At 35.7% G+C, this 25,086-nt stretch overlaps 1 protein-coding gene across 1 annotated transcript; it reads right to left on the reverse strand.

The window, feature by feature from the left end:
* Positions 1–569: 569 nt before the first annotated feature.
* LOC129233351 (uncharacterized) lies at positions 570–19,989 on the reverse strand (the record flags this gene model as incomplete). The annotated part of the gene is made up of 6 exons (XM_054867391.1): positions 19,752–19,989; positions 18,283–19,400; positions 16,896–17,085; positions 12,988–13,248; positions 7,777–7,944; positions 570–716 (listed from the first exon to the last, which is right to left on the reverse strand). Coding segments are annotated over exons 1-6 (2,122 nt in total), but the record flags the coding sequence as incomplete, so codon positions are not given.
* Between the last annotated feature and the right edge of the window lie 5,097 nt (positions 19,990–25,086).

Below are 25,086 nucleotides of genomic sequence, written 5' to 3' on the forward strand. Positions count from 1 at the left end.
AGTAGAAAGCGTCCTAAAATAGAATGCTTTTAACACTTTAGTGGACCAACTGGAACCGTGAAGAGCCGTCGTTAAATAGAGAAAGTCGTTAAATAGAGCGTCGTTAAACAGAGAGCCAACTAAGATAAATAAATACCTTTGTGCTGAACAGTAAAGTAAGACAGACAACGTTAGAAGAAGCACAAATTTGCCAATTACAGCAGACACGTATTTCGGCGTTACAGGAAACGCCTTTTTCAATGCAAAAAATAATGAGCTTATGGATGAAAAGACATCCGACAAAAGAGTCGGATGTTGTCGGATGTCTTCAAAACTGCAAAACTGCAGTTTTGCAATGCTCAGGACCCCCATAGCCCTAACGGCTCTGCAAGTTGGTACAAGTGGTTTTGAAACCCGCAGAAGGGGTGCTTTTTGATCCAAAGGGCTCATTATGTGCCTTTAATATGTTTCTTTCTAATTGACGATTTAAATCTTTGCGAATCAAATAAGATTGCGAAGCAATCTTCGGGGGTTTATCAGCGTTAGTGAGCAGGGAGCAGAGTCCCTAGTGTTATAAATAAACCACCTACCAGATATTTCGTCAGGGTGTGGTCTTGGCCCTCTCTGTGGAAACACAATGCAGTCAACTATGTGACGGAGAGCGGGAACATCAACTGCGGTAAATTTGCGAACATCACCAGGATGGACACATGGACATTTAGTTACCATCACTGGACCTATGAAATTGTTAACAAATCTGACTTATTGTTGAAGAGCCCGTGAGTGCCAGACCTACGTCACAATATAAAGGCAAAAAATTTTTCTGCTTAAATACATCACAGCAGGTAAGAAAGGTTTGCTATTAGTTAAGTTGAGTCGCGCTGGCTTTGGCAGGATGCAGGTTGCAAAGATGCGTTAAATTGCTGCAGAAAGCTAAATATTATAATTTTATTTATTCCATGTCACGTGACCTGGTGCCTCCCATCCAACCATCTCCGATATGGAGGACGTCCTACAGGGGTGCAGACATGCCTCTGAAACTGACCTATGCAAATCTTCAGCTTCCAAGACACAAATCATAAGGGTCTAGGATACCTCAAAAAGAAAAAAAAGTGGGTTCCAGAGTGGCTTCTAATTAGAGAACCGTGCTAAACACGGCAATTCGTTTCACAAAATTTATCCGCCGTTATGGAGCCCTATTTTTTTTTAATCGATCCTAGATCCTCAGGATTTGGGTCCTGGAATCTGAAAATTTCTATAGGTAAGTTTAAAAGGCATATCTGCACCTCTGTAAAGTTTCGTTCGAATCGGAGTTGGTCGGGTGGAGACGGCGAATTATTTGAGATAGAATGACTTTGTTTTTGGCGTAACTTTGCTACCTGCTTCCTGCCAAAGCCAGCGCGACTCAAATTAAATAATAGCAAACCTTTCTTACCTGCTGTGAATTGCTTACGCATTAAAAAAAAAAATTAATTTTGACATCTTGAATTCAAATTATGTTTTTCGCAATCAGAAGTGCGTGTGTGTATGTAGGCCTGTGTGTTTGTGTGTGGGGGGGGTATGTTTGTTTGTGTGTGGGGGCTATGTGTTTGTGTGTGTGTGGGTAGTTGTGGGTATGTGTAGCTCTGTGTGTAGGTGTCTGTCTGTATGTATGCGTGTGTATAGGTGTATGTGTGTGTAGGTGTATGCACATGTGTAGGTGTATGTGTGTGTAGTTGTATGCACACGTGTAGGTGTATTTGTAAAGGTAGGCAAGTAAGTGACGCAACCTGGAGACGGTTTTCGCTAGGGGAGCAGCATCGTGAGGCCGGCCGACGGTGGTGGTGGTGCTGCAGACGGAGGCGGAGGGAAAATTAAATCATAGGAATTCAAAACTGTCAAGTTAGAACAATAAGCAATCGTGATTGCTCAAAAAAAATAAAAGGGCCTCATACTATGACGTAAGTCTGGGGATCTCGAGTGCTTACTCTATTAGTATTGATGAGCTGATGAGAAGGCTTGAACGTCTTTTTTTTTCCTTTTTTTTTGATGGAAAAACAGAAGAATTCCAAGCATTTACATAAAATTTGCAAGGAGCAAAAGAAAATAGGCGTGATGGTTTAAGAATTACTTTTTTTACAGGTTTTATGAACAAATCATCGACATTATTATACATTTTAAAAGTGAAGAACAGTGATAAAAATGTCAAAGGGATTCTTTATTTACAGCTGAGCAATTTTAAATAACTTAGGTGCGTTTTTATACATAAAGTGGGAGGAAAACAACATTGTGACACATAAAATTACGCAAGAAATTGCATATCGTCACCTCAGAGCAACAGTAGGATATCTTAGTATTATTCCAGGGATTAGATGTCTTAGTGTTGCTTTGAGGTCATAAGAAACCCTTTGTCAATGCAAAAAAGCTGTGAGCTTAGAGGCGTATGTAATCTAACAGCACCCAAAACACACAGCATAAAAATGATTTTCAAAAAGAGTAAGGGGTCTAAGGACCCTTAACATTCAAAATTTTCGATTTCCTGAAAAAAATATATGTAAGGCTTGTAAGGCTTTATTTCTTAACAATTTAATATGTAAAAACTTTTCAAGTTATCGTAAAAATGTGTAAACTTTCCCCGTAGAGATTTATGTTAACAGCAGTTGTTTAAGCCTCTTTTTCTCAGGTGTCAGTTTCTTCGGTTTTCTCGTTTTGCGCGTATGATATTTCAGAAAGTTTTTTATAAAGGGTGTCCCAAAATTAATGCAAGATTTGAATTTGCCGCCATTTTTGCAATAAATGGTTGGAAACCCTGAAAAAAGAACAATTTAACAGCTGAGAGTTTAGGGTAATCAAAAATGGAGCGTTATACGATACAATAACGCGCTTTCATTATTGAACAATTGTTTCAAAAATAATGAAAGTTGAGGCTGGTCAAACAGTTACTGTTATTGGCGCTCGGTATCGCAACACGGTAATGCACGGTGGGCTTGTTGACATAGAACTTTGAATTCAAATAACCCCATAAGAAGAAATTTAAAAATGTTAAATCACACGATCTAGGGTGCCAAATCTGATCACCGAAATGAGAGAGTACGCGACTAGGAAATGCCTTATGCAGTAATTGAAATGTTTCACTCTCTCTCTCTCTAGCTGTATGGTACAATAACACCCCATTTTTACTAACCCTAAACTCTCAACTGTCAAATTGTTTTTTTTTTTCATGGCTGCCAACAATTTATGGAAAAAATGGTGGCAAATTCAAATCTTGCGTTAATTTTGGGACATCCTATATATTTCCGTAAAACTTTTAACGTGTTTATCTGGTTTATATTTATGACCTGAACCTAAATTTATTTATTTTTTTTAAATTATTTATTTTTTTTTTTTTTTTTTGAAATTTTATAAGTTAATATCGAAAATTTACAAAATTTTGGCCAAAAATATATATTTTTTTAATATTTACTTTCATTTTTAGTTGAAATTTAGTTTTAGATCATAAAATTATACCAGACAAACATGCATGAAAAGTTTCACGGAAATATATAAGAAACTTTCTAAGATATCATGCGCGCAAAACCAGAAAACCGCAGAAACCGGCACCTGAGAAAAAGAAGCTTAAACAACAGCTGTTAACATAAATCTCTGGGGAAAGTTTACGCATTTGAAAAGTTTTTGGCGTACGGTAATAAATAAGATATCAAATTGTTCAGAGTTAAACTATGCATAACATATATTTTTTCCAGAAAATCCAAAATTTTAAAGGTTAAGGGTCCTTAGATCCCTTCCGATTGCTATTGGTACCATATTTGTTTTCGTTGTAATTAGGAGTGTTGTTTCTTCTAGTACAGTGCCCCACAATAAGTCAGTTGCAAATGCAAACCGTATTTATGTGAAATAACACATTAATATACAAGATTTAGGTAGTAGCGAATTTAAAGGAGAAATTTGATTACACAGTAGCGATATAACCTACAGATCAATATCACTATATTTACTTTAAGACCAAAAATGTTCACCCTGAATTTGATTTTACTTTCCAGTTTACTAACATCAGTTTTCTACACTGTATCTCAACAAATAGGAAGTAAGCAGTAACACTGGTGTAACTCGAGAAAAACAAAAGTTACAGTAATTTTTTTTTTTTTTTGAATTTTTGGCATCTTGAATTCAAATTATGTTATTCGCAATCACGAGCGTTTGTGTGTATGTATGCGCGTGTGCGTTTGTGTAGGCGCATGTGTGTGGGTGCGTACGTGTGTGTCTGTGTGTGTATGTAAGCATGTGTGTACATGTTGTGTACGCAGTGCTGTGTGTGTACGGGTGTGTGTGTATGTATGCATGTGTGTGCATGTTGTGTATGCAGTGCTGTGTGTGTACGCGCGTGTGTGTAGGCGCTCGTGTGTGTGTGCATGTGTGTGCGTGGGGGGTGTGTGTGAGTTTGTATGCGCATGTGTGTATGCGTGTGTGTGTAGAACATGGATGCAACCTGGAGACGGCTTTCGCTATAGGAGCAGCATCGTGAGGAGCCGGCCGACGGTGGTGCTGGCAGAGGGTGCTGGTGGGAAAATAAAATGATAGCACGCCAAAACAGTCAAATGAGAATGAGCAATCATGATTGCTCAAAAAAAAAAAAAAAAAAACTGAAATGCAAAAGCAGTGCCACAGTCTGTTTAAATGCAATACATATAAAAACAGGTTCAGTTAAGCAGTTGATATTTCTTTCGGGGCATAGGATGTTACCTTTTTTGTGTTCATTTCTTCCTTTCTTTGTTTGAAATTTAAAAATGAGGCGTCGACTGCATTTGAGAGAAACCATACTTCGAACGACCGTCAGAGGTTGCCTGTTAAACGCCAAATGTCATCCATTTGATCATCAGCCACTTTTGCAATTACTATCTGAACGAATACAGTGCCACGAAATCCTAATAGTGTATGTCTGAGAAAACAAATAAAAACATTCACCGCACTAACCACTAATGTCATCAAAGCAATTACCCGGAGCAACTGGTTAATCTATTCGAACATGACCAAAGGTTACAGGCCGCATTTAAACAACCCTTACTCTGTCAGGGGACCATGTTAAAGTTTTGAGGCCCCTGATTGGCCAAAGCGAATGACTCGCGCGCACATACGGCGGCCATGTTTTTTCGTTCGTTCAACGCATATGAACAAATTTCGTTTTAATTCAATTCACGCTTGAATGTATCTGTTTTCCTTTTCCATTTCGAACAATGACTATCTGTTTATTCTTTCAACTCTGCAATTTTTTCTGCATTCATTGAATACTACTCATTAAAAAAAATTTCTTTCAATCGTACTTTGCTGATTTTTATAATCGAAAAAAAGGGGAAGAATTTTGTGTGCTGCCATCTATACATACATTGTAGTATTTTATACCCGCAATTACCCCTTTTTGATATATATTTAAAACACTTGGAAAAATTTACTGTGTAGACTGTTTTAAATTTTAATTTGTATCTTCTGTAAAATATTTTCTTCCACAAAATAATTTTGATCTACTTTTTGTATTGTTTGGTAATAATGTTTGGTGGTTTTAATAAGATTAGAAAGCACAATATATAATATGCATGTGTTTTTTAAGCTAAAATTTTAAAAAGAGTAGTTCTAAATTTAGTTTCGTGATTTTACATTTTGAATAAAAATGTGTGTGTGTTTTTTTTAATCAATAAGGAAATTCACATCAAAAATAATTACATTAGACCCTCGCTTCAAGCGAATTTATTTTACACGGTTTCGATTATACGCGGTTTAAGATTTGACACCTTTATTTTAGTTTACGCGAATGAGTTTCGGTTTTACGCGGATGCCGCAATGCAAACAGATAAAATTTTTCTCTCTTTCAAAATCCAAACTCCTAAAGATTGCAGATTATGCGTGATTAACTGCATTTTGGCGTGGCGGGCTAATAATCGAGCTTGGACCACTGGAGACATTTTATGCGATTTGTTCCAGAGCTTTTTCCAGAAGTAAAGTTATTAAACTCACACAATTCAGAACTCACTGGAAAAAGAACTTCCAGGAGTGACACAGGAGGCCAAAACCAAAGAGGATACCGACTTCGGTGACGCACAAACAAAAACGTTCACATTGAAAATTTTGAGTCATTCCTAGACAATAGAAATGAAATTTCTGATTTGTTAGTAAAGGAAGATTCTATCACGGAAATGACGCAAGTGATCATGGATGCGTTAATGCTCTGCAAAGAAATAGGAAGAAAAATTCTTGGTGATTGCCGAAAGACTATCATAGCCAGCTCTTCTTTATAAACAGAACACGAAATTAATTTGTTTTCTTTTTGCATGTTGTGCATAAAAGTCGAATAAGTACACATTAAGCTTATCATAGAATTAGTCATCACTAGCATGAAGTATTTTGTTATCTGCCGAACCAAACCCCTATTTTAACACTATTATTAGGTCTCAATTTACGTGGTTTCGATTTACGCGGCATTTCCGTATAACGTAACCCCGCGTAAAACGAGGGTCTACTGTATTCTAATGCATTTTAGGGATTTTAATTGTTACTTTTTTCTTATAAGGAAAATAAACGTACGATATATAAAAATAAGAAACAACATTAATTTTAAAATTTAGTGAATGTTTTTGTCTTTAAAGCAGCATTTAGGGCGTAAATTAAATTGAAAAATTTTTACACAAAAAAAATTCTTGCTCAGTTTTGAAAATTTATCTTTAAATGTGATATTTCAGATTACATGCCGTTGTTAGCATGTTTTGATCAGTTTAAGAAAAGTCTCTTGAAATGAAAAAATAAATGAAAGAATGACTTCAAACCAATTTTTATTTTAGTTGCATTACAAATATATAATTAGCAGAATGTGTTTCCCGTTTTATTTTCATGCATTTCTAAAATTTTCACATATCAGATACATAGATAGATGGCAGCACTGTAGAACGAATAAATGAATTGGTAATTTTATCAGAGTTTACGTAAACAATATTTATTAGAATATAAACACAAAGAAAGAAATATTTTTTACTAATGAACACATAATTATCTTTCCCTGATTAACTGAAGACCTTGAATTCCATTTCGTATTTGTCTGAAGTCCAAATTCTTTCACCCATTTATGCACTGCTTCACATTTTTTATGTCGCTGTGTATAGTAATAATATTACGCTTCCTATTTATAATACAGTTACTAAAAGAAGGGGGAAGTTTCATTTCTAAACAAGATTCGGTAGCCATTATTCGAAACTGAAAAAGAAAATGTATCCATTCATGCTTGAGTTAAATGAAAACGAAATTTGTTCACACGCATTGGACGAAATAAAATACATGGTCGTCGTATGTGCGCGCTAGTCATTTCGCTTTAACCAATCAGGGCCCTCAAAACTTTTACATAGTCCCCTGACAGAGTAAGGATTGTTTAAATGCTTACGGGCCGGTAAGACCGTTATTTGCACCTGCAAACACGCCTTTATTGGACGAGTTCAACCCGTCAACTTTCTTCGGCTGTTGCGACGTTATCAGGAATATTGATATTCCGATACTGTTAGCACATGATTTTTTTTTTTTTTTCGATTAGTGCCGTTTTCACGATACGTCAAACGTTTTTCTATGCTGAATTTTAATTTAATTTTTAATTTTTTTAAACATGTTTCAGAAAAGTAGGCTGAAAAGGGTTTTGGGGTAAGTCTCTCATAATGATTGACTGTTAATATGCACTTCTGTGTTCTAATGTACAAAAAGAAGAAAAAAAAAACACCTAGATGGGAATAACATAACGAAGACTCTGACAACAGTAAAAAATTGTAATATAACAAGAACAACATTTACCTGTCAATATAATGGCATCGTCTGGTGTTGTCACATTATTTGTTACATCTCTCGAATATTGGACAAAAACCTCCCCGTAATTAAGCATTCCTGTTTCATCACTTACTCCAAACATATTCCTCCCTTCTGAAGGATCTACATCAATGTTTGCCTTTGTTTTCACAAGGTCTGCGAAAAAGAACAGAAATAAAGTTTATTTAAAATTATAAGAGAAATGCATTCCAATAACTTCGCAACACGGAATCAATCTACTGCAAGTAGAAATAGTCTTCAATGGCGTCCCGAGTATTTAAGGACTACCTTCAAACGCCTAATGCCTTCTAAATTGATTTTTTTAATCCCCTGTCGGCATATTACCCTTTTTTGAGAGATGACGATCCTTTAGTCTATCATGATAAGCATGGGTTTTCATCTTAAGACGGGTTTCTTTGCTTTTGATGTTGTTATTTTGCCATTTAGCCACATTATTTACATCTAAGAATCACGAGTAGGACTGTCAGGGAACAGCTAGTCGGATAGTTTGAGTAGTAAATGAACACTAGAGTTTATATTTCAATTTCAAAAATTCATGAAACCATGAAAAGCTAGCATTACACACGACAGAAAAAGCCTTTTATTGATACATGAAATAATTTATCAAATAGATTAACATAGCAGAAAATTACTAGAAAAAATGTTTGTAATGATATTTTAAGCATCTTGGGTATTAGCGTTACCGTCGCAACAAAAAGCCGAAGAACTGAATTGGTTGCAAAGGAGTAGGTCATCAAATCTAGGCAACTTTATTTTCACTAACATGCATATTCCAGCTTATTTTATGATGAAGTTCGATAGCCTATGCCGAAGAAAGTTATTTCCGAAGGATTTGGAGTATATTTAAAACATAAAAGGTAAGTTGTGATTTTTTTTGTCATACAACATTTTCTCATAATCATGAAAGTAACGTTTCTTATGCACAAACTGAGAATCCGGGTAGTTGCCGGATTAGTCGACTGTGAAACATAGCGGTATATAATGCTTTGACAGCACTACAGGTTGAAATTTACTGGATACAATTCAGATTTTCTTAGCGGAATTAAAATATTTATACACGGACAATGCTCGTCAAATTGAAAATTTCTTTTCTTGTTGGTAAAAGATGCACTTTATTTTAAAATTTAACCAGCTGGTTCAAAAGTTAAATTAAGAAGTTAGCTAAACTTGACCATTTTCCAAAAACCGTATCCGAAATTTTCGGTATGAAATGAAGTTCATGGATTACCTGTTTAAAGAATATGAAATGTTTGAAACATTTAGAGTAATGTATTAACAAACTGTAATTGGTATAACTTTGATATACCCCCCCCCCCCAAAAAAAAAAAAAAATTACGCGCCAAATATGTCACTCCCTACGGACTTTTTAGGGTTGCTGTTTCTTATTTTTGTGTTGCCAATTTAGGATTTTTCAGCTTTTAGGTTTTTGCTGTTGCCAAATTTAGTATTTTCTTGTATTTTGTACCATGAGTGAGAAAAAAAGTCGCCAAATTTCCGATTTGGGGATGTATATCAAAGTAGTTCCCTGTAATTTTTATCTAACCGAAAATATAATCTATGATTATGGCAGGGTTTTCAAAAGTTTGCTACTTATCTGACGTATTGTCTCGCCGATAATTAATCTCGCCAAAAACTTGCAACGGGCGTTTTAGGAATATCCGCATATACATTTTTCTTTCCTTCCCTCTCTTTGTGTGTGTGTGTTTTCTCAAAAGTTTCTCTTTGATTTTAACCGAGCATTTTTGCAAACAAAATATTTAGGCATGATTTCAAATTTGCTGCGCTAGTAATTTTAAGGACGGTTTTCGGCATGATTTTAAATCCCAAAAAACAATGTTAAAATATTTATTTATGTAAAATAATGGATCAACTAAATAAATGAAGCAGTAATATAAATTTTAAATGTGCATTATTGAGCGCGTTTTGATATTATTTTAAAACCCACCAAATTTGCGATACTCATTTTGGAAAACTTTGAGATGAAGATTTTTGGCGCAATTTCATGTTTGTGAACATTTTCTCGGCTTTCGACGACAATTTTGGTTTTGACAAAATTTTAACTGCGCCTTGAGATTTTTTTTTTTTTTTTTGACTCTGAAAGGCTTTTGAAGTTTTGATTTGTAAAAAAGAAAAATTCATATTTCAACAATTTCCAAGAAACTTGATAAAGTTTTAAACTGCGCCAACAGTCAACATTATCGGAAATCTGCCATTTTTACTGTAATGGTTCGTTGGTTCGATTGGGTTGTCTTAATAGGCTATGCTGCGCCAAACAATTGTTAGTTAGTTGAAAGAGGCGCATTGTACCATTAGGTTTAGTGTTAATGCATAGAGTCGACAACCTAAATTCGATATTACCAAACAATTAGTGGCGAGTCAAAGAAACTTAGATCCAAAAACCTAGTACAAATTGCGCTTTTGTAAAACTTTCAGACATGAGTAAAACCTTACTTATTAGACAAAAATAAGTTGAAATAACTCTCTCGAAAAATAATTATGCATATCCTTATATTAATATGTATAGAAAACTTTAAAGTATTTTCTTGCAGTCTCTGTGATCTGTGACGGATGATGGATGCGGAACATCTCGTCATTTTCCCTGCTCTTTCCAAATGCTCTCTTGTGGACCGATACTGGGAGGTCAGGGACCTTCTGGATACACAGACTTTTGCTACAGATGCTTTTCTATTATTTTTTTTTGTATCTTTGTCCATTTGTTTATATCCTTAATCCAATTGTACTTTTGTATCTGTAGTTGTCATAAAATCTTGCCTTTAGAAATTAAAAAAATAAAAATAAAAAATGGTACTGCATTTTCAATCATTTATCTTTTTTTTTTCCAATTCAATAAAATCAACTTATTTCTCAACATGAAAAGTTCAATCAAAACGTGCCAATATTAAGCGCCAACATAATCCTGTAGCTTAGATTGAGTGACGTCACATTTCAGCGATTGGGTTTTGTGTTGCGACGGCATCGGTAATAGACGTTAAATCGCGGATATCAGAAATTAGCCATTTCAACTGCGCATTCGCATAGATTTTCAGTTTTAAAATTCTGTGCTTCGTGTTTATGATACATTTTGGTTCAAAACATTCCATTACTGAATCGCAATTGGTTATTAATTTAAACTTAGATATTCTTGCAAATTTATGAAGCACGTTTTTGAAATTGCATTAAAACAATTAACAAAACATGAATTCAAAGCACGATTTTTGAAATCAGCAAAGTCCGCACGCAAGCGCAGTTTCAATGGCAAATTTGTGATATCCGCGATTTAACGTCGAGTACTTGGGTATTTGACAACAATGATATTTTAAGCAACTTGGGTGTATGACAACAATATTTTAAGCATTTGTATGTAAGGTAAACACAAGGTACTTTACTTATGACATACCATGTTGTCACGTTTATCAGTTATCAAATCATTAATCAAGAAAGAATGTAATTATTTATTTTTGCAAAATTGCAGATAAACATAAACCAAAAAACCAATTTATAATATTAATTTGCTTTTGAAGTTGGAAAGTTTTGTTTAAAATTGATAATTATGCTTAATGTAGATAAATTGACAATGTTAAGTGAAAATGCATTTACGTTCCCAAAAAGAGATTAATGTTTTCTTTTTTCAACTGGCGTATAATTCATATATAACAGTCAAAAAATTTACAAATGTTTGATAGTCGGTCGAATATTTGTTTAGAATTTTAACCAAATATTCGGCATTCGGAAAACTAAGGTATTCGGTGCACCTCTAAAAAGAACGTTTCAATTAAAATTTTGTTATAAAATACATTGTTTTTTATCTATGTATGTATGTATGGCAATTTTCAAAAAAAGAAAAATTACCAATTTGTTCATTTTGGGAAAGCTAAGCTATCTTAACTGGTACACTTCGTCCCACATTCCCATACTTAGCGAGAAAAAAGACACACAGTCTTAAAAATCATCTGCTTAGAAATGAAAACATTTATCTTATCATATTTTTTCAAGCAGTTTTGACTTGGAAATAAGCAAACGTCAAATTTAAATTCAAGTAAGCAGATCATCTCAAAAATAACGCATGCGCAGAAAGGAAAGAGGGAGTTGAATTTCTTCTTTCTACATACGAATGCGAAAAAGCATACGAAGAAAGTCCGAAACGTTACTAGTTATTTCCACGGAACGTTGCGGAATTTCACAGAATTTCACCAATTTGCCCGTAAAACGAAGTATCATTGCAAACCTTTTTTCTGAATTGCTTCAAGTTACCCAATTGCAGATTCCTTACTGGTGTGAAAACATTTGTAGTTACCAGTTTAAAGATTAAATGAGTGTACAGTAAACTCTCGATTATCCGCAGAATAAGGTGGCACGGTAACCACGGATAAGCGAAAACGGCAGATAATCCTAACAATGGGTAAAAAACAATACTACTGTATACAATAGCTAAAAAATATGAATAAAGCTCAAACATACATTTAAGTTATAGCTAAAAACATTGCTACATTGCATCTACAAACATTGATTGTAAAAAAATTTACGTATTTAAAGATGAAAACAAACAGTAACATAATCAGAAATTTAAAAAATATTTAATGACAGTTACAAAATTAATAAAATAATTCGTAAAATGGACCCGCGGATAATCCGACCGCCGATAATCGGGAGTATATTGTATTTATTAATTGTATCGTCTTTAGTTTGATTATGGCCCATCCAAGCTGACAAAGCTCTTAATGGTAGCTAATAAGTCTCCGGATAGCTGCAACTTTGCAAGACAAGAATTGCAGGCCAGAGAGATGCTTGGTTCTTACTTGCACTTCTGCCTAACTGCTTTGGCCATGGTTGCATTGATCCTTCCGGAGCTTTCTTGTAGCTTTGGATAGTTCTAATAAATTTCAGTAAACCTACCAAATTACCAGGCTGACTTTAACCGGTGAGAACTCCATATTCTTCAGAAAGATTCAAAAATGAGAACATTGTGAATCGTTTTTGAGAAGAGGGTATATTGCAAAAGTAAGAACTCTTACTTTTCAATTTTAAGCCAAATTGTCTCGGAATCATTTTGAGTTAAGTGTAATTCTCAAAAATAGGCGATTTTGTTTCAATTCTGAGCAAACTGCTTTAACAGTGCAGTTGAAAAATAGCATTTCATTTCATTCAAATTTTGGGACACCTTGTACGAGAAAAACTTACCAATGTAATATCGATGAAGTGCCAGCAAAAGAGTTCTGAAAAATGGCTCCGCAGTCAAACCAACTCCAGACTGAGATAGCTCTTTAAATTTCAAGTCGCTAAAAGGTGTTCGCGCATTCAAATAATTCCTAGCGACTTCTTCGTCGATTAACATGTCAGTCAAAATTTTCAGCATTTCTTCCTGCATCCGTAAAAAAACTCCATGCGGTACATCCAGATCATTAAGAATGGCTATCAACGGTCTGTTTAAGCGAAGTCTTACTATGAAATAAATAATGAAAATGATGTATTATTGCGAACTTTTGTGAAACTTAAAATCAACAAAGAAGAAAACAAAAATGAATGATGTTTGAAAAAGTGGCTGAATAAAAATTTTATACACATCCACAATGAATCTGTGTGTGTATATATATATATATATATATATATATATATATATATATATATATATATATATATATATATATATATATATATATATATATATATATATATATAAGGTGAACCTACCTTATTTCGTGACATACCTTACTCTGTGAAACATTTATTTTACTACAGAGTTAGGTAGGTTGTGTACACTTAATTTGACATGTTCCTCATAGATGGCAGGGTGTTGTCCAAACCCAGGCAAAGCTTTGGAGGTCTCCGGCAACTGGTTTATTGTGTAGCCATTTTGTCAGTTAGAAGAGAACAGTGTGCACGTGGTGTGACTCCTTGCAATAATTAATGTAAGTTTTTATATGTAATCTCTTAAGAAAATTAATATTTCTTACACTAATATTTAAATTAATACTATAATGAATGTGGTATTTATATTAGTTTCTTGTTTTTGTGTGTAATAATCGTAACGGAGGCTTACAAAAACACAGTTATTTCTTATGAAATTTTGCTACTTTCAGACAGATGGCGCCTATTTACAGCAAGCTAGCCGGTGGGAAAAAAGAGAAAGGTGGGAACAAACGGAAGAAATACTCAAAGGAAACACTTCAACTCGCAGTGAGGAAGGTAGTGGATGAAAATTGGTTAGTGTACAAGTCTGCAAAAATTTTTTTCATCCCATGGAGCACCTTGAAAGACTACATAACACGCTGTGAAGGTGACAGTGACAGTGTGGATGTGAGAAAAGTGGGGAGACCGTTTGCTCTAGGCTCAGCAACTGAAACTTCGTTAGTGAAATTTGTCATTAATATGCAGGAGCTTGGGTTTGGTTTGACGGTCAGTCGAATGAGGCACATAGCATACTCCCTTGCTGAGAAGGAGTGTGCTTCAAACAACATACCGTTTCCATTCAGCGACAAGAAAAAATGTGCCAGTTGGAAGTGGTGGCGTGAGTTTCGTCGCAGGTACAATTTAGGCCTAAGAACACCCGAAAATTTGTCCCAATATCGGGCAAACAATTCTAATAGGGTGTTACTCAATGATTTCTACGACAAACTCTCTGAGGTTTATGGAAAGTTTCCAGAAGGCATCAAACCTCAACAAATTTGGAACTGCGACGAAACGGGGCTGTGCTACGTTGTGAAGTCTGGACGAGTTGTTACAAGAATAGGCAAGAGGTTCGTCTATAATCGAGTAATTGCTGACAAGGCTGAAACTCACACCGTTTTACCTTGCATCAATGCCGCAGGTGAATTTGGACCTACTCTACTGATCTTCAAAGGCGCTAGAATGATTGATGGTTTGAAAATTGGGGCGCTTCCAAATGTAACAGTTGCAGTGTCTCAGAGTGGCTGGATAAACTCAGAGTTATTTCTGATGTGGTTTCAAAAATTTGTCCAGAGGATTTCCTCAGCAAGGCCTGTGGTGCTATTAATGGATTCACATGCGAGTCACATAACTCTTGAAGTCATTGCAATGGCTTCAGAGAATGATATCATAATTGTAACATTTCCAAGCCACACAAGTCATTTGCTACAGCCTTTGGATGTAGCAGTATACCGGCCTTTGAAATTGGCTTGGCAGAAACACCTGAGGCAGTTTCAAGAAGGTAATCCGCTGAGAAGACCAAGAAGATTCGATTTGCATGGGATGTTCAGTCCCGCTTTTCTGGAAGCATTCAGCAGAGAAAATATCATTTCTGCATTCTGCAAGGCTGGTGTTTTCCCACTAAACAAGATGAAAATTCCTGATGAAGCCCTGACAACAAACGTGGATAACAGGTGTATGGATGAAAATTCCCTGTCAGTCAGCAATGCACCTGCTACAAAGGAAGGCATCGATGATGTGTTAAAACTACCTGATTTTACAGCACGTGCTCCAAAACCTGCAAGGAAGAGGCGTGATCCATCAGCTGCAGTTCATCTTCCAGGGGAGAAATCATGTGGTAATACTTCCACCGCCAGTACCAGTTCCAGTACCAGTGACACTACCAAATCCTGTGTCAGTGCCAGTACCAGCAGTTTGGTTAAAGCCAAAAAGAACACCAATAAGAGCAAAGGTGAAGCTGAAGATGAATGGTTCTGCCCCAACTGTAATGAAAGTTACTACAAAGGACATAACAAGAGCCCATGGATCCAATGTTGTTTTTGTTTAAATTGGTATCATGAAAGTTGCCAGGCAGTTGACTCAAAAAATCCACCAACAGTGTTCATGTGTAGTGTATGTGCACGTAATGAAGAAAATGACAGTGACAGTGATTAAGTCATTACCACGAAGTTAGGTACACTGACTCACGGAATAAGGTAGACTATCACGAATTTAGGTACATGTGATACTTTTTTGGAAAATAATTAAATTACATTATATTATCATGTATTAATTCTGTTTGATGGTTTAATAATTAAGAATAAAGTTTACTATGTCTATGGAAAAAATATCAAGTCAATAAATTCAGAAAAAATTATCGATTATACTGTTTGAATCCTTAGTATCACGAAATTGGGTAGGTTTACCCTATATATATATATATATATATATATATATATATATATATATATATATATATATATATATTGCATTCAAATACTATAATTATTTTCAATCCATAAAACTCAAAGGTTTTTCTATTTTGTTTAAACAGTTCCAAAAATTTACTGTGCCTTCAGAGGGTTACATTGTAAAAGCAATATTTTCTTTCTTTTTTACGTACCTCTGCCTATACAGCTGTGATTCTTTGTACTTAGTGACATTTTATGAATTCTTGCTGCTAAAAGTGGAAATCATTCATTCCCACACTTTTTGGGTTTTTGGCATTCTTGGCAGTTTGCTTGTTAGTCATTTTTCCTTGAAATCTCCCTTACTGTTTTTAAATATTTGTTTATTTACATAGATACACTATTCAGATCACATTTAAATTTTTTTGATTTTTTACCCCACATAACGAGGAAAAAGTACAAGAGAGGAAGAAAAAATACAAAACAAGAATTATCGTCATCATTAACATGTGCTTATTTTATCAATACTAATTTTCACCCTTTTAGAAACCAATTTCTGACCATCTGGCGACAAATGAAGATGGTTGTTTGTTTCAGAAGTTTCCAGAGAATCGTTTTCGACTTGTAATATTAAACAGAACAACGGGTTACATAGATCAGCTTACAATTTGATTTAGGTTTTGACTCAGTAAAAATCCGTGGATCAAAAACGCTCAGTTAATAGCATAATAATAGCTCCTTAAAATAAATCCATTGAAATGTTTTTTTTCTGTATATTAAGAAAAATTGAAGGTTTTTTACAACATAGTACATTATAATTATCCAACAACAAAAAATTAAGACCAATAATAACTCTTAACTTAAAAGTTAAACTCGGTCACACTGAAAAAGCAAGAAAAAAATAATAGTTTGTTGTTATCGTGTGCAACTTTTCTGTAATTTCTGAGTTTTATTTCTAGCAACGAAGGCAAAAGTCAATAGTCTCTTACTTAAATTTTAAGTCGTTTAATCTTAAATGATATACTAAAACATTACTTGGGCTGCTTGGTTTGGCAATTTCTAATTTCGTGTGCCCGTCTCCGCGCGAACAAAACTTTTCCATGCTTTGACGAAACACAATATCAGCATCCTCAAGGGTGGGGTCTATCACCAGCATTCCTTTAAATCCACTGTAACGGATCTGAAAGGCACTGCAATCTTTGTCATGGCGAAGAATATTTCTAACCTTGAAATAGAAAAATATTTTTAGTATTTGTATGCCTCTTTATTTTTTGTAAAAAAATTCTGTAAAAAAATGAATTATATTCTGTAAAAAAATGAAATAAATGTGCAGCTATTTATTTATTTTTTTCGTTAAATAAAGAGCTCTTAGAAGAAAATGCTTAATTTGGCACTGTAAGGCATTGGGCGGTGTGGGTATATTTACAGGGTAGGGGTGATTTGACGCAGGAACGCCGTCCCGGTACTGCTTTTCAGGAAAATAAATTCTCCTTTCACATAAAACTGATTAGGAATCATCATTAAATTGTTTCCCAATGGCCTTCCGGTACCTGAGAATTAACGAACTGAAACAGGGTAGTCCATAAATACTGGATAAACTCAGCAGAGCAAGATTCCTAGCTTGGAGCGCTTTAAGAATCAGCAAAAACTGTAGGATCCAAGGTTTTCCAGAAGGTGCCAGAGAAAAGTACGGCGTCATATTTCACTTAAAAAGAAAATGAATGTACTTAACCATTCCACGGTATAGTAGATAATATTTTCGACGCGAATAATGGCTACTATATAAAAAACTTTTATATAAACTTGTACAAACACGGATGTTTCTGTTTCTGTTAAAGGTTCTTTCCTCGTATGCCGGATCTAACGTCACACTTTTCTCTCGCAAAACTGAACAAAAACAATGGGTCAGAGAGTTGCAGTTCTTTGAGAATTTGTGTGTGTCCGCTACTACAGAATATAATTTTTGAAAATAACGGTAAGTTCAAAATTAGTGATGCCCAAGAAGCAAAATTACCTCGCAAATAAAAAAAAAAAAAAAAAATGCAGCTGGCTACTACAGAAACGGATGCAGTGGGATTTAAAAATCCAGATTTGTTTCTGGGATTGTTTAAATTTCCAGTTTCAATAGCTGTTATATGCACGACTCTTAAATAACTCAAGATTTCTATTGCTCTTTTAGCTACTGTTACTTCCTTTTTGACCAGGACCTTTTTCTTTGACTTGAAATACATTTCCATGACTTTTAACAAAAATATTAATTTCCCATGATTTTTCCGGATCTAAAATTTGTTTGATTTTTTCACATGACATTCCAGGATTTCCATGGTCCGTACGAACTCTTGTTATTAAATAGTCAGTATACAGAAAATAAAAATTATACCGCAATAATTTTACAAAATAACATTGAATTCATTCAACTTACTTGGTTAGCTAACTTCACCGAAATTTTTCCAACCCCATCAGTAAAACAGTACGGCTTCAAGGTAAGAGGATTCCTTCCACCTTCTACATCATTCTCAACTAGAACATACCTGTTGTCCAAAGGGACACGCAGGGTATCTTCTGTTTGCGAAAAGCATTGTCCGATTCTCGCTAAGCATTTTGGTACATTCATACTTGTATTGGGGCTAATTTCCACCCAATTACGAATGTCCGTTGCAGTCCGACCTTTGGAATCGCGGGCGTACATGGATACCCCATGTTCACGAAGTTGCGAAGAGGACCACGCCAGCAGTTCATACTTTCTTGAACCAATTTTAAGACCCGAGTTCATCGGCTTCTGGATGGTTTCTACAAACATTTGAAAATCATAACGCCTGAAGTTCATTGTTAGCATATCGTCATCTCTAAAAGTAACACGCAAAAAATACTCTGAATCGAAATTTCTGAGAATTCTGTTCTCACACATTAATTCCGCTGGCCACAGAAGGGTACGTGTGGGTGTAAAGGTGACGCGTCTAATTAATCTGCATTTTGCTGGTACAACGTATTCGTTGATGCTTCTTGGGCCTTTCTCACGTTTATAATGCACAAACTGTGTTTCGATTGTTTTCCAAAAATTAATTAACTTGCCAGAATCCATTGCGAATAGGACATCACTGAGAGCTTTTTCTAGACACCTAGGATCATAAGCGCAGAGTTCCTCTAGTTTTCTGAAGGACGTATCACTGTCTGCTTGTTCCAGGATATTAAAGGATCGCTTTACCATAGCTTCCAGCAAGTACGCACATCCAAAATGAGGCAAACTAACCTCAGGAGTTTGAGGTGGATCTTTTTCTATTACATCCATTTTAACGAAATTTACAGGCAGTTTTTCGCAGCGAAATCTTAAACAAGTCAAAACGTCTTCAAAGTCATCCCATCCACGAAACTTGACACGTAAAACACTTGATTTCCCAATCACATCTTTGGTAACATTAAAGGGACATATATGAAAAATATCAAAGTTATCATCATTCAATTGCCTATTGAAGGGCTGCAAAGGGTTGGGACGCAACCTCCAAGGAGTTAAAGACATGAACAATGGTGGATGGATCAAATCTAGGTACAAAACAAAACAACCATAATTAAAATCAACAATGATGTTTCGAATATGCTTATAGGATATCATTAGTTTTCTATATATATTTCTCCCAAATGGATCGACCGAGTGTTTGATAATAATTTCCAATTCTCTGCAATCATGAAGAAAGTTACTCTTGCACTTAGAAGCGATTTTGGCATAAGAAAAAAACTCGCCACCTCTTGGGTGAACACCACATGAAACTTCAGCAACACTGAGATTTTTATGACAAGGTTTTCGGCATCTAAGGAAACATTCATTTTCAGCAAACTGTAACAATGGCCTCTTTCCTGACACCAATCTGCTGCTTGCAGTCATCCACTTCTCACGCAAATCTCCGTACAACTGTACTTTATCTCTATTTGAAATACAGTACTCGTTGACAGATACGATGTCCAAACTGTATTCGGAAATAATTCCAGCAGCACAGTTCTCTTCTTGAGCATTTTGTGTTCTCTGAATCGACTGAACAATAACACCACAAGACTCGACTAATGTTTTTAGAGATTCTATATTGGGTTCTTCTTGGGAAAAAGGGACAAGGATCCTGAAGTTTAATGTAGTCATTATGCAAAACCTAAGAAAAAAAAAATATATATATATATTATATTAATGCAGATTTTTTAAAATGCGAACAAAAGTATTGTTAGTACTTTAAATTAATTCCTTTTTACTTAATTAAAATTTTGAATCTCTTATTTCTTTAGAACAGGCACGTTTTAACAGTGGTGCTAAAGGTATTAACAGTATTGTCAGAAATACATGGTCACCGACCTATAGCCATTGCTAAGGCAGAAATACATGAAATACACCCCCAGCTCAGTCACTCCAGCCGAGGCCTGCAGTTTCCTGCTTATTAGCACTCATCAGCCCGGCATAGGAAGTGACTGAGCGGGAAGTGGAAAACCTCTTAAGAAAGCAGAGAGTGTCGAACAAACTGGTAGCTAATATATTAGCCACCTATGCAGTCCTCGGCTGGAATGACTGAGCTAGCGGTGTATTTCAGGAAATTTCTGCATTAGCCCTGGCTATAGAGCGGTAACTTACTGAAAATACCATGCCTTGTTCTACCAGAACCATTGCTTCGGTCACTCGTCTGGTCAGAGCAAATTCTACACTGGTGTGCAAAAATTAAGGACGAAGTCGAAAAATTAGCATATCAGCTAAACAAAGAGGCAGAGCGGACAGAAAGACCAATCAGGAGATTAAGTAAGGTGATGTACGGTAGCACATGCGCAGATATGCAGGCAGACGTAATGGGGGAGTGTCTGAGTAGTATAAAGCATGTTGTCGGTGTAAGATCAGTATTTCTGGCAAAGAGATTGCACGCCGTATAGCAGTTAAAATCACACCGAGTTGCTGCCTCAGCGAGAAATGGAGAATAATCAATCTGTTAGACGACATCTGGATGCTTTTACCCGAGGTCGAATCATTGGGAAGTTGGAGGAAGCCCGCAGTGTGACAAGTGTGGCTGCAGAGTTCGGAATTGCTCACAGCATCGTTTTACGACTTTGGAGACAATTTCAAACTACAGGAACAGCTATCCGGGGGTTCACTAGTGGTCGTCCACGAGGAACCACACCCGTAGATGACCGGTATATTGTCTTACAGTCCAAAAGAAACAGGCGGCAGACAGCGGGAGAAATCGCTAGACACACGACAGACTGGACGACCGATATCGCGTTTTACCGTGGTCAGAAGACTGCACGGTGGTGGTCTGTTTGCACGACGCCCTATACGGTGTGTACCTCTAACGCCTGCCCATCGGAGAAGGCGTTCTCTGTGGTGCCGGGAACACCGGAATTGGAGAGACAATGAAAGGGGACGAGTACTCTTTACAGATGAGAGCAGATTCAGTCTGAGTAGCGATTCTCATCGCATACTCATCTGGAGAGAGTGGGAAGCCGCAATAATCCCTCGAACATCATTGAAAGGGACAGGTATGGAGGTCGCGGTGTTCTCGTTTGGGGAGGCATCATGCTTGGTAGTCGTACAGACCTTCACATCTTCGACGCAGGTTCAGTCAACGGGATCCGTTATTTTAACGAGATTCTTCTTCCATATGTGCGTCTTTTTAGAGGCGCTATGGGTCCGCAGTTCCTTTTCATGGACGACAATGCACCATGTCATCGCACAGTAGCTGCCGAACAGCTCTTAGAGAGTGAGGATATAGAACGTATGGATTGGCCGGCACGATCTCCGGATCTCAATCCCATCGAGCATGTATGGGATTTTCTAGGCAGACGCTTGGCAGCTCGTACCTTACCACCAGTAACGATTCGGGAGCTTCGATTGGCGCTGCAAGACGAATGGGCAGCAATGCCTCAACAACTCATTGACACCCTCATTCTCAGCATGGGCAGACGCTGTGAAACCTGCCTAGCAGTCGGGGGAGATCATATCCCCTACTAAAGACCGGATGTTTCTTGCTGGACACCCATCACAGGGATGTTTCGGCCTTCAGTCGCATTGCGCTCCGTGCTACTTTTTCAATAAAGCTTCTTTTTATCCCTCTGATTTCTCTTTTAGTAAGTGTTGCTTACATATACACATGTCCTTACGTATTGGGGATCTTACGGTATTAAATGTGATGATTTGGAAAGCTTTTGTACAAAGTTATATTGAAAAAACCGTCTCGTCCTTAATTTTTGCACACCAGTGTACATTAGCTACCAGTTTGTTTGACACCCTTGGTTTCCTTAAGAGGGCAATTCCAAAGAAATGGGGAACTGATGACCAATTTTTCAAAATCCTTTTTTTCTCACAAATTAGGTATCATTTTGAAGCTTATGAGTTGAATTATATGAAAATAAATAAAATTACCACAAAAGTTTATGTTTATAAGAGTTACAAGCCTTTGAAGAAAGGTATTTTGGACATGCTGCTATGATGGATTTTTTAATACCTTGTTGGAATTGGTCATTTCAAACTATAGTTTCAATATTTTTCGAATTGTAACTGATTCAGATTCCTGCCACAGCACTTTAGAACAAATGTAGCTCAAAAAATGAGACCTAAACAAAATATTTTTGTCTTTAATAGCTTATTTATAACAAGCACTTTGATGAAATTACGTCCGACACTAAATTGCCTAAAAGTGTGTGCTGTATAAAATAGGACGGGATATTTTACAAAACATTTTACCTGCAAATCAGAACATCAGTTAATATTGAAAATGTGCAATCCAAACGAAATTCAAATAAATAGTTTTTTGTTATTTTATGGTGTCGAGCGTAAAAAATTAATTACGTCCGACACCACATTACGTCCGACACCAAGGTTTTTAAATTTATTACCTTGCTCTGATTACAAAATTTCTTTGATTTAAAATAGAAGGGATCGAGGACAACAATAATAACATTTCTTTATACTTTAGTCATTAAAATGTCTTTATTAAATAGGTACTCTTACTTTAAGACATTTTTTTTAAAACCATTAAACTGGTAATTGATTAATCACAACTGGTTCAATTTGTTACGTATTTTTCCCCCCCTAGAAGCACTGAACTTATAAGGAATATTTTTTTCTTTATTTTAAGCATATCAAAATGCAACAATTTTACAGCAGAACGAAATCCAATCTGGCAAACTCTGCACATGCCATGCCCAAGCGACGACCTTCACATCCCGTGCGTGAATTTCCAAAGAACTCTTTCAAAATTTTGCAATAATTTTTGATACTTTGGATCATACTAAACTCGCCGTGCATAAATTTATAAGTTACCTTTTGGAATATCTTAAAACTAAATTCTCAAGCACTAAAAATATACAAGTTTTCTCAGATAGACCCAGCTTACAATTTAAACGAAGCTACCTATTAACAAAATTTACATATATTTGAGCAGAAATTCAACACAAAATTAAACCCGGAATTTCTTTGCAGTATTCCCTGGGGAAGAAGCTGTAGACAGCATAGTTGGTAAGATAACAAAAAAGTGGCGTAATGTAAAAGCTGGAAGTAAAATGAAGGCGGGGGGGGGGGGGGGGATCTCAACCAAATCAAATTACCACTGCAACCAAAGGTTCATTATACTAGACAAGGTGGAATAGTGTTGAGCAGTATGTCACAAGAATTATGCATCTGTGGCTTCTTCATATTAATCGGCAGTGAACTTTAAGTACACATATCATCAGAAGAGACCAAGCATAATTCAGCAACATTGTAACAATATTTGAGAGAACCTTGTAGTACTGCATGCACAGAAGTCAAAGCAATTTAATTGAATAAAATTACTGTCTCAGACACTTCTTCGTCAAAAACACTTAGGATGGTTGTTCTAAAGAATTATCTGACAATGATGCATTGGATGAATTTGAAGATTTTGCACAACTTAAAGTACACAACTGGGTTGCGGTTAACTATGAGTCTGTCTATTACCCAGGATGCATTCCTCTGTTAAATGGTGAAATGATTGAAATACCTGTGATGTATGGGACAGAAGGGCACTTTAAATGGCGAAAAGAGAAAGATAAAATCTTCTATACAAAATTAAAAAATTTAAGAATTTTTTTTTTCCACCTATCCCAATTAGAAGTGGTTGATAATCAACATTTACGAAAAATATTTGATATTTAATGTTGTAGTTATCTAAACATCTCCTTTTTTGTCATTAACATATTACTCAAGGTTTAAAGCAAAATTAAAAGTAATTTAAATAGGTTTTAAACACTTTTGTTTACGTCCGACACCATGATAATTTTGCACATATTACGTCCGACACCAAGTTTTTACGTCTGACACCAATACCGAAGTCCCTATTTTGGCACTTAATACCTCTAAAATTAAAAAAAAAATTGTGAGTTAATAATATTTCATCATTGCTTTTTGACATAAAAGTAGTTTTATTGTTGCAGATTAAGCCATTGACCAGAATCTTAGATTTTACTTTAGCTAGTCTCATTTTTCAGATTCAGCTCATACGTCCGACACCATGAGTTAAATATTTTTTTTCGTAAAATAAAATTTTGTATCAGAAATTCTTTGTATGCTAAAAAGTTCTACATACATTAGTAAGTATTTTTAAAAAAAATATTTTGATTTGTTTCAAAATTTTTAACCAATAAATGTGTTGGTTTTTAAAATTGAATTTCGTGTAATTCTTACGTCCCGACACCGTGGAATTGCCCAAGAAGTTTTCCACCTCCAGCTCAGGCACTTCCTATTCCGGACTGATGAGTGCTAATAAGCACGAAACTCCAGTCCTCAGAGGGAATGACTAAGCTGGCGGTGTATTTCATGTACAAAGCAGCTATGGTTCACAAAAAGTTTTTCTTCGGTATTATCTTGTTTTAATCCTTTACCAACAGAAAGCCAATACAGTTAAACTCTTCCCTTAATTATAATACAATAATTTCCTAGCTATGTTCTTCCGTTATTTTTTTCTCGTATTCGAGACGTGGCTAAAGTAGAAAAAATAATAATGGTTTTATAATACATTAGATAAATGAAAATTTCACCGGGACCAAAAGAAAATATTGCTAACTAGTGGTACCCGCACGGCTTCGCCCGTAATAGAAAAATTAAAAGGTCTTTTGGTTCGCCTGTATTTACAAATAATGTATTGTGAATTTTCTCGTCAATTGGCTTGTACTCATGTTACGGTTACACGTTATGATAATTTCGTATCTCGCCAACTGGCTTGTGCCCATGTTACGGTTCCACGTT

Source organism: Uloborus diversus, unplaced genomic scaffold, assembly GCF_026930045.1.
Source record: "Uloborus diversus isolate 005 unplaced genomic scaffold, Udiv.v.3.1 scaffold_353, whole genome shotgun sequence".
NCBI lineage: Eukaryota > Metazoa > Arthropoda > Arachnida > Araneae > Uloboridae > Uloborus > Uloborus diversus.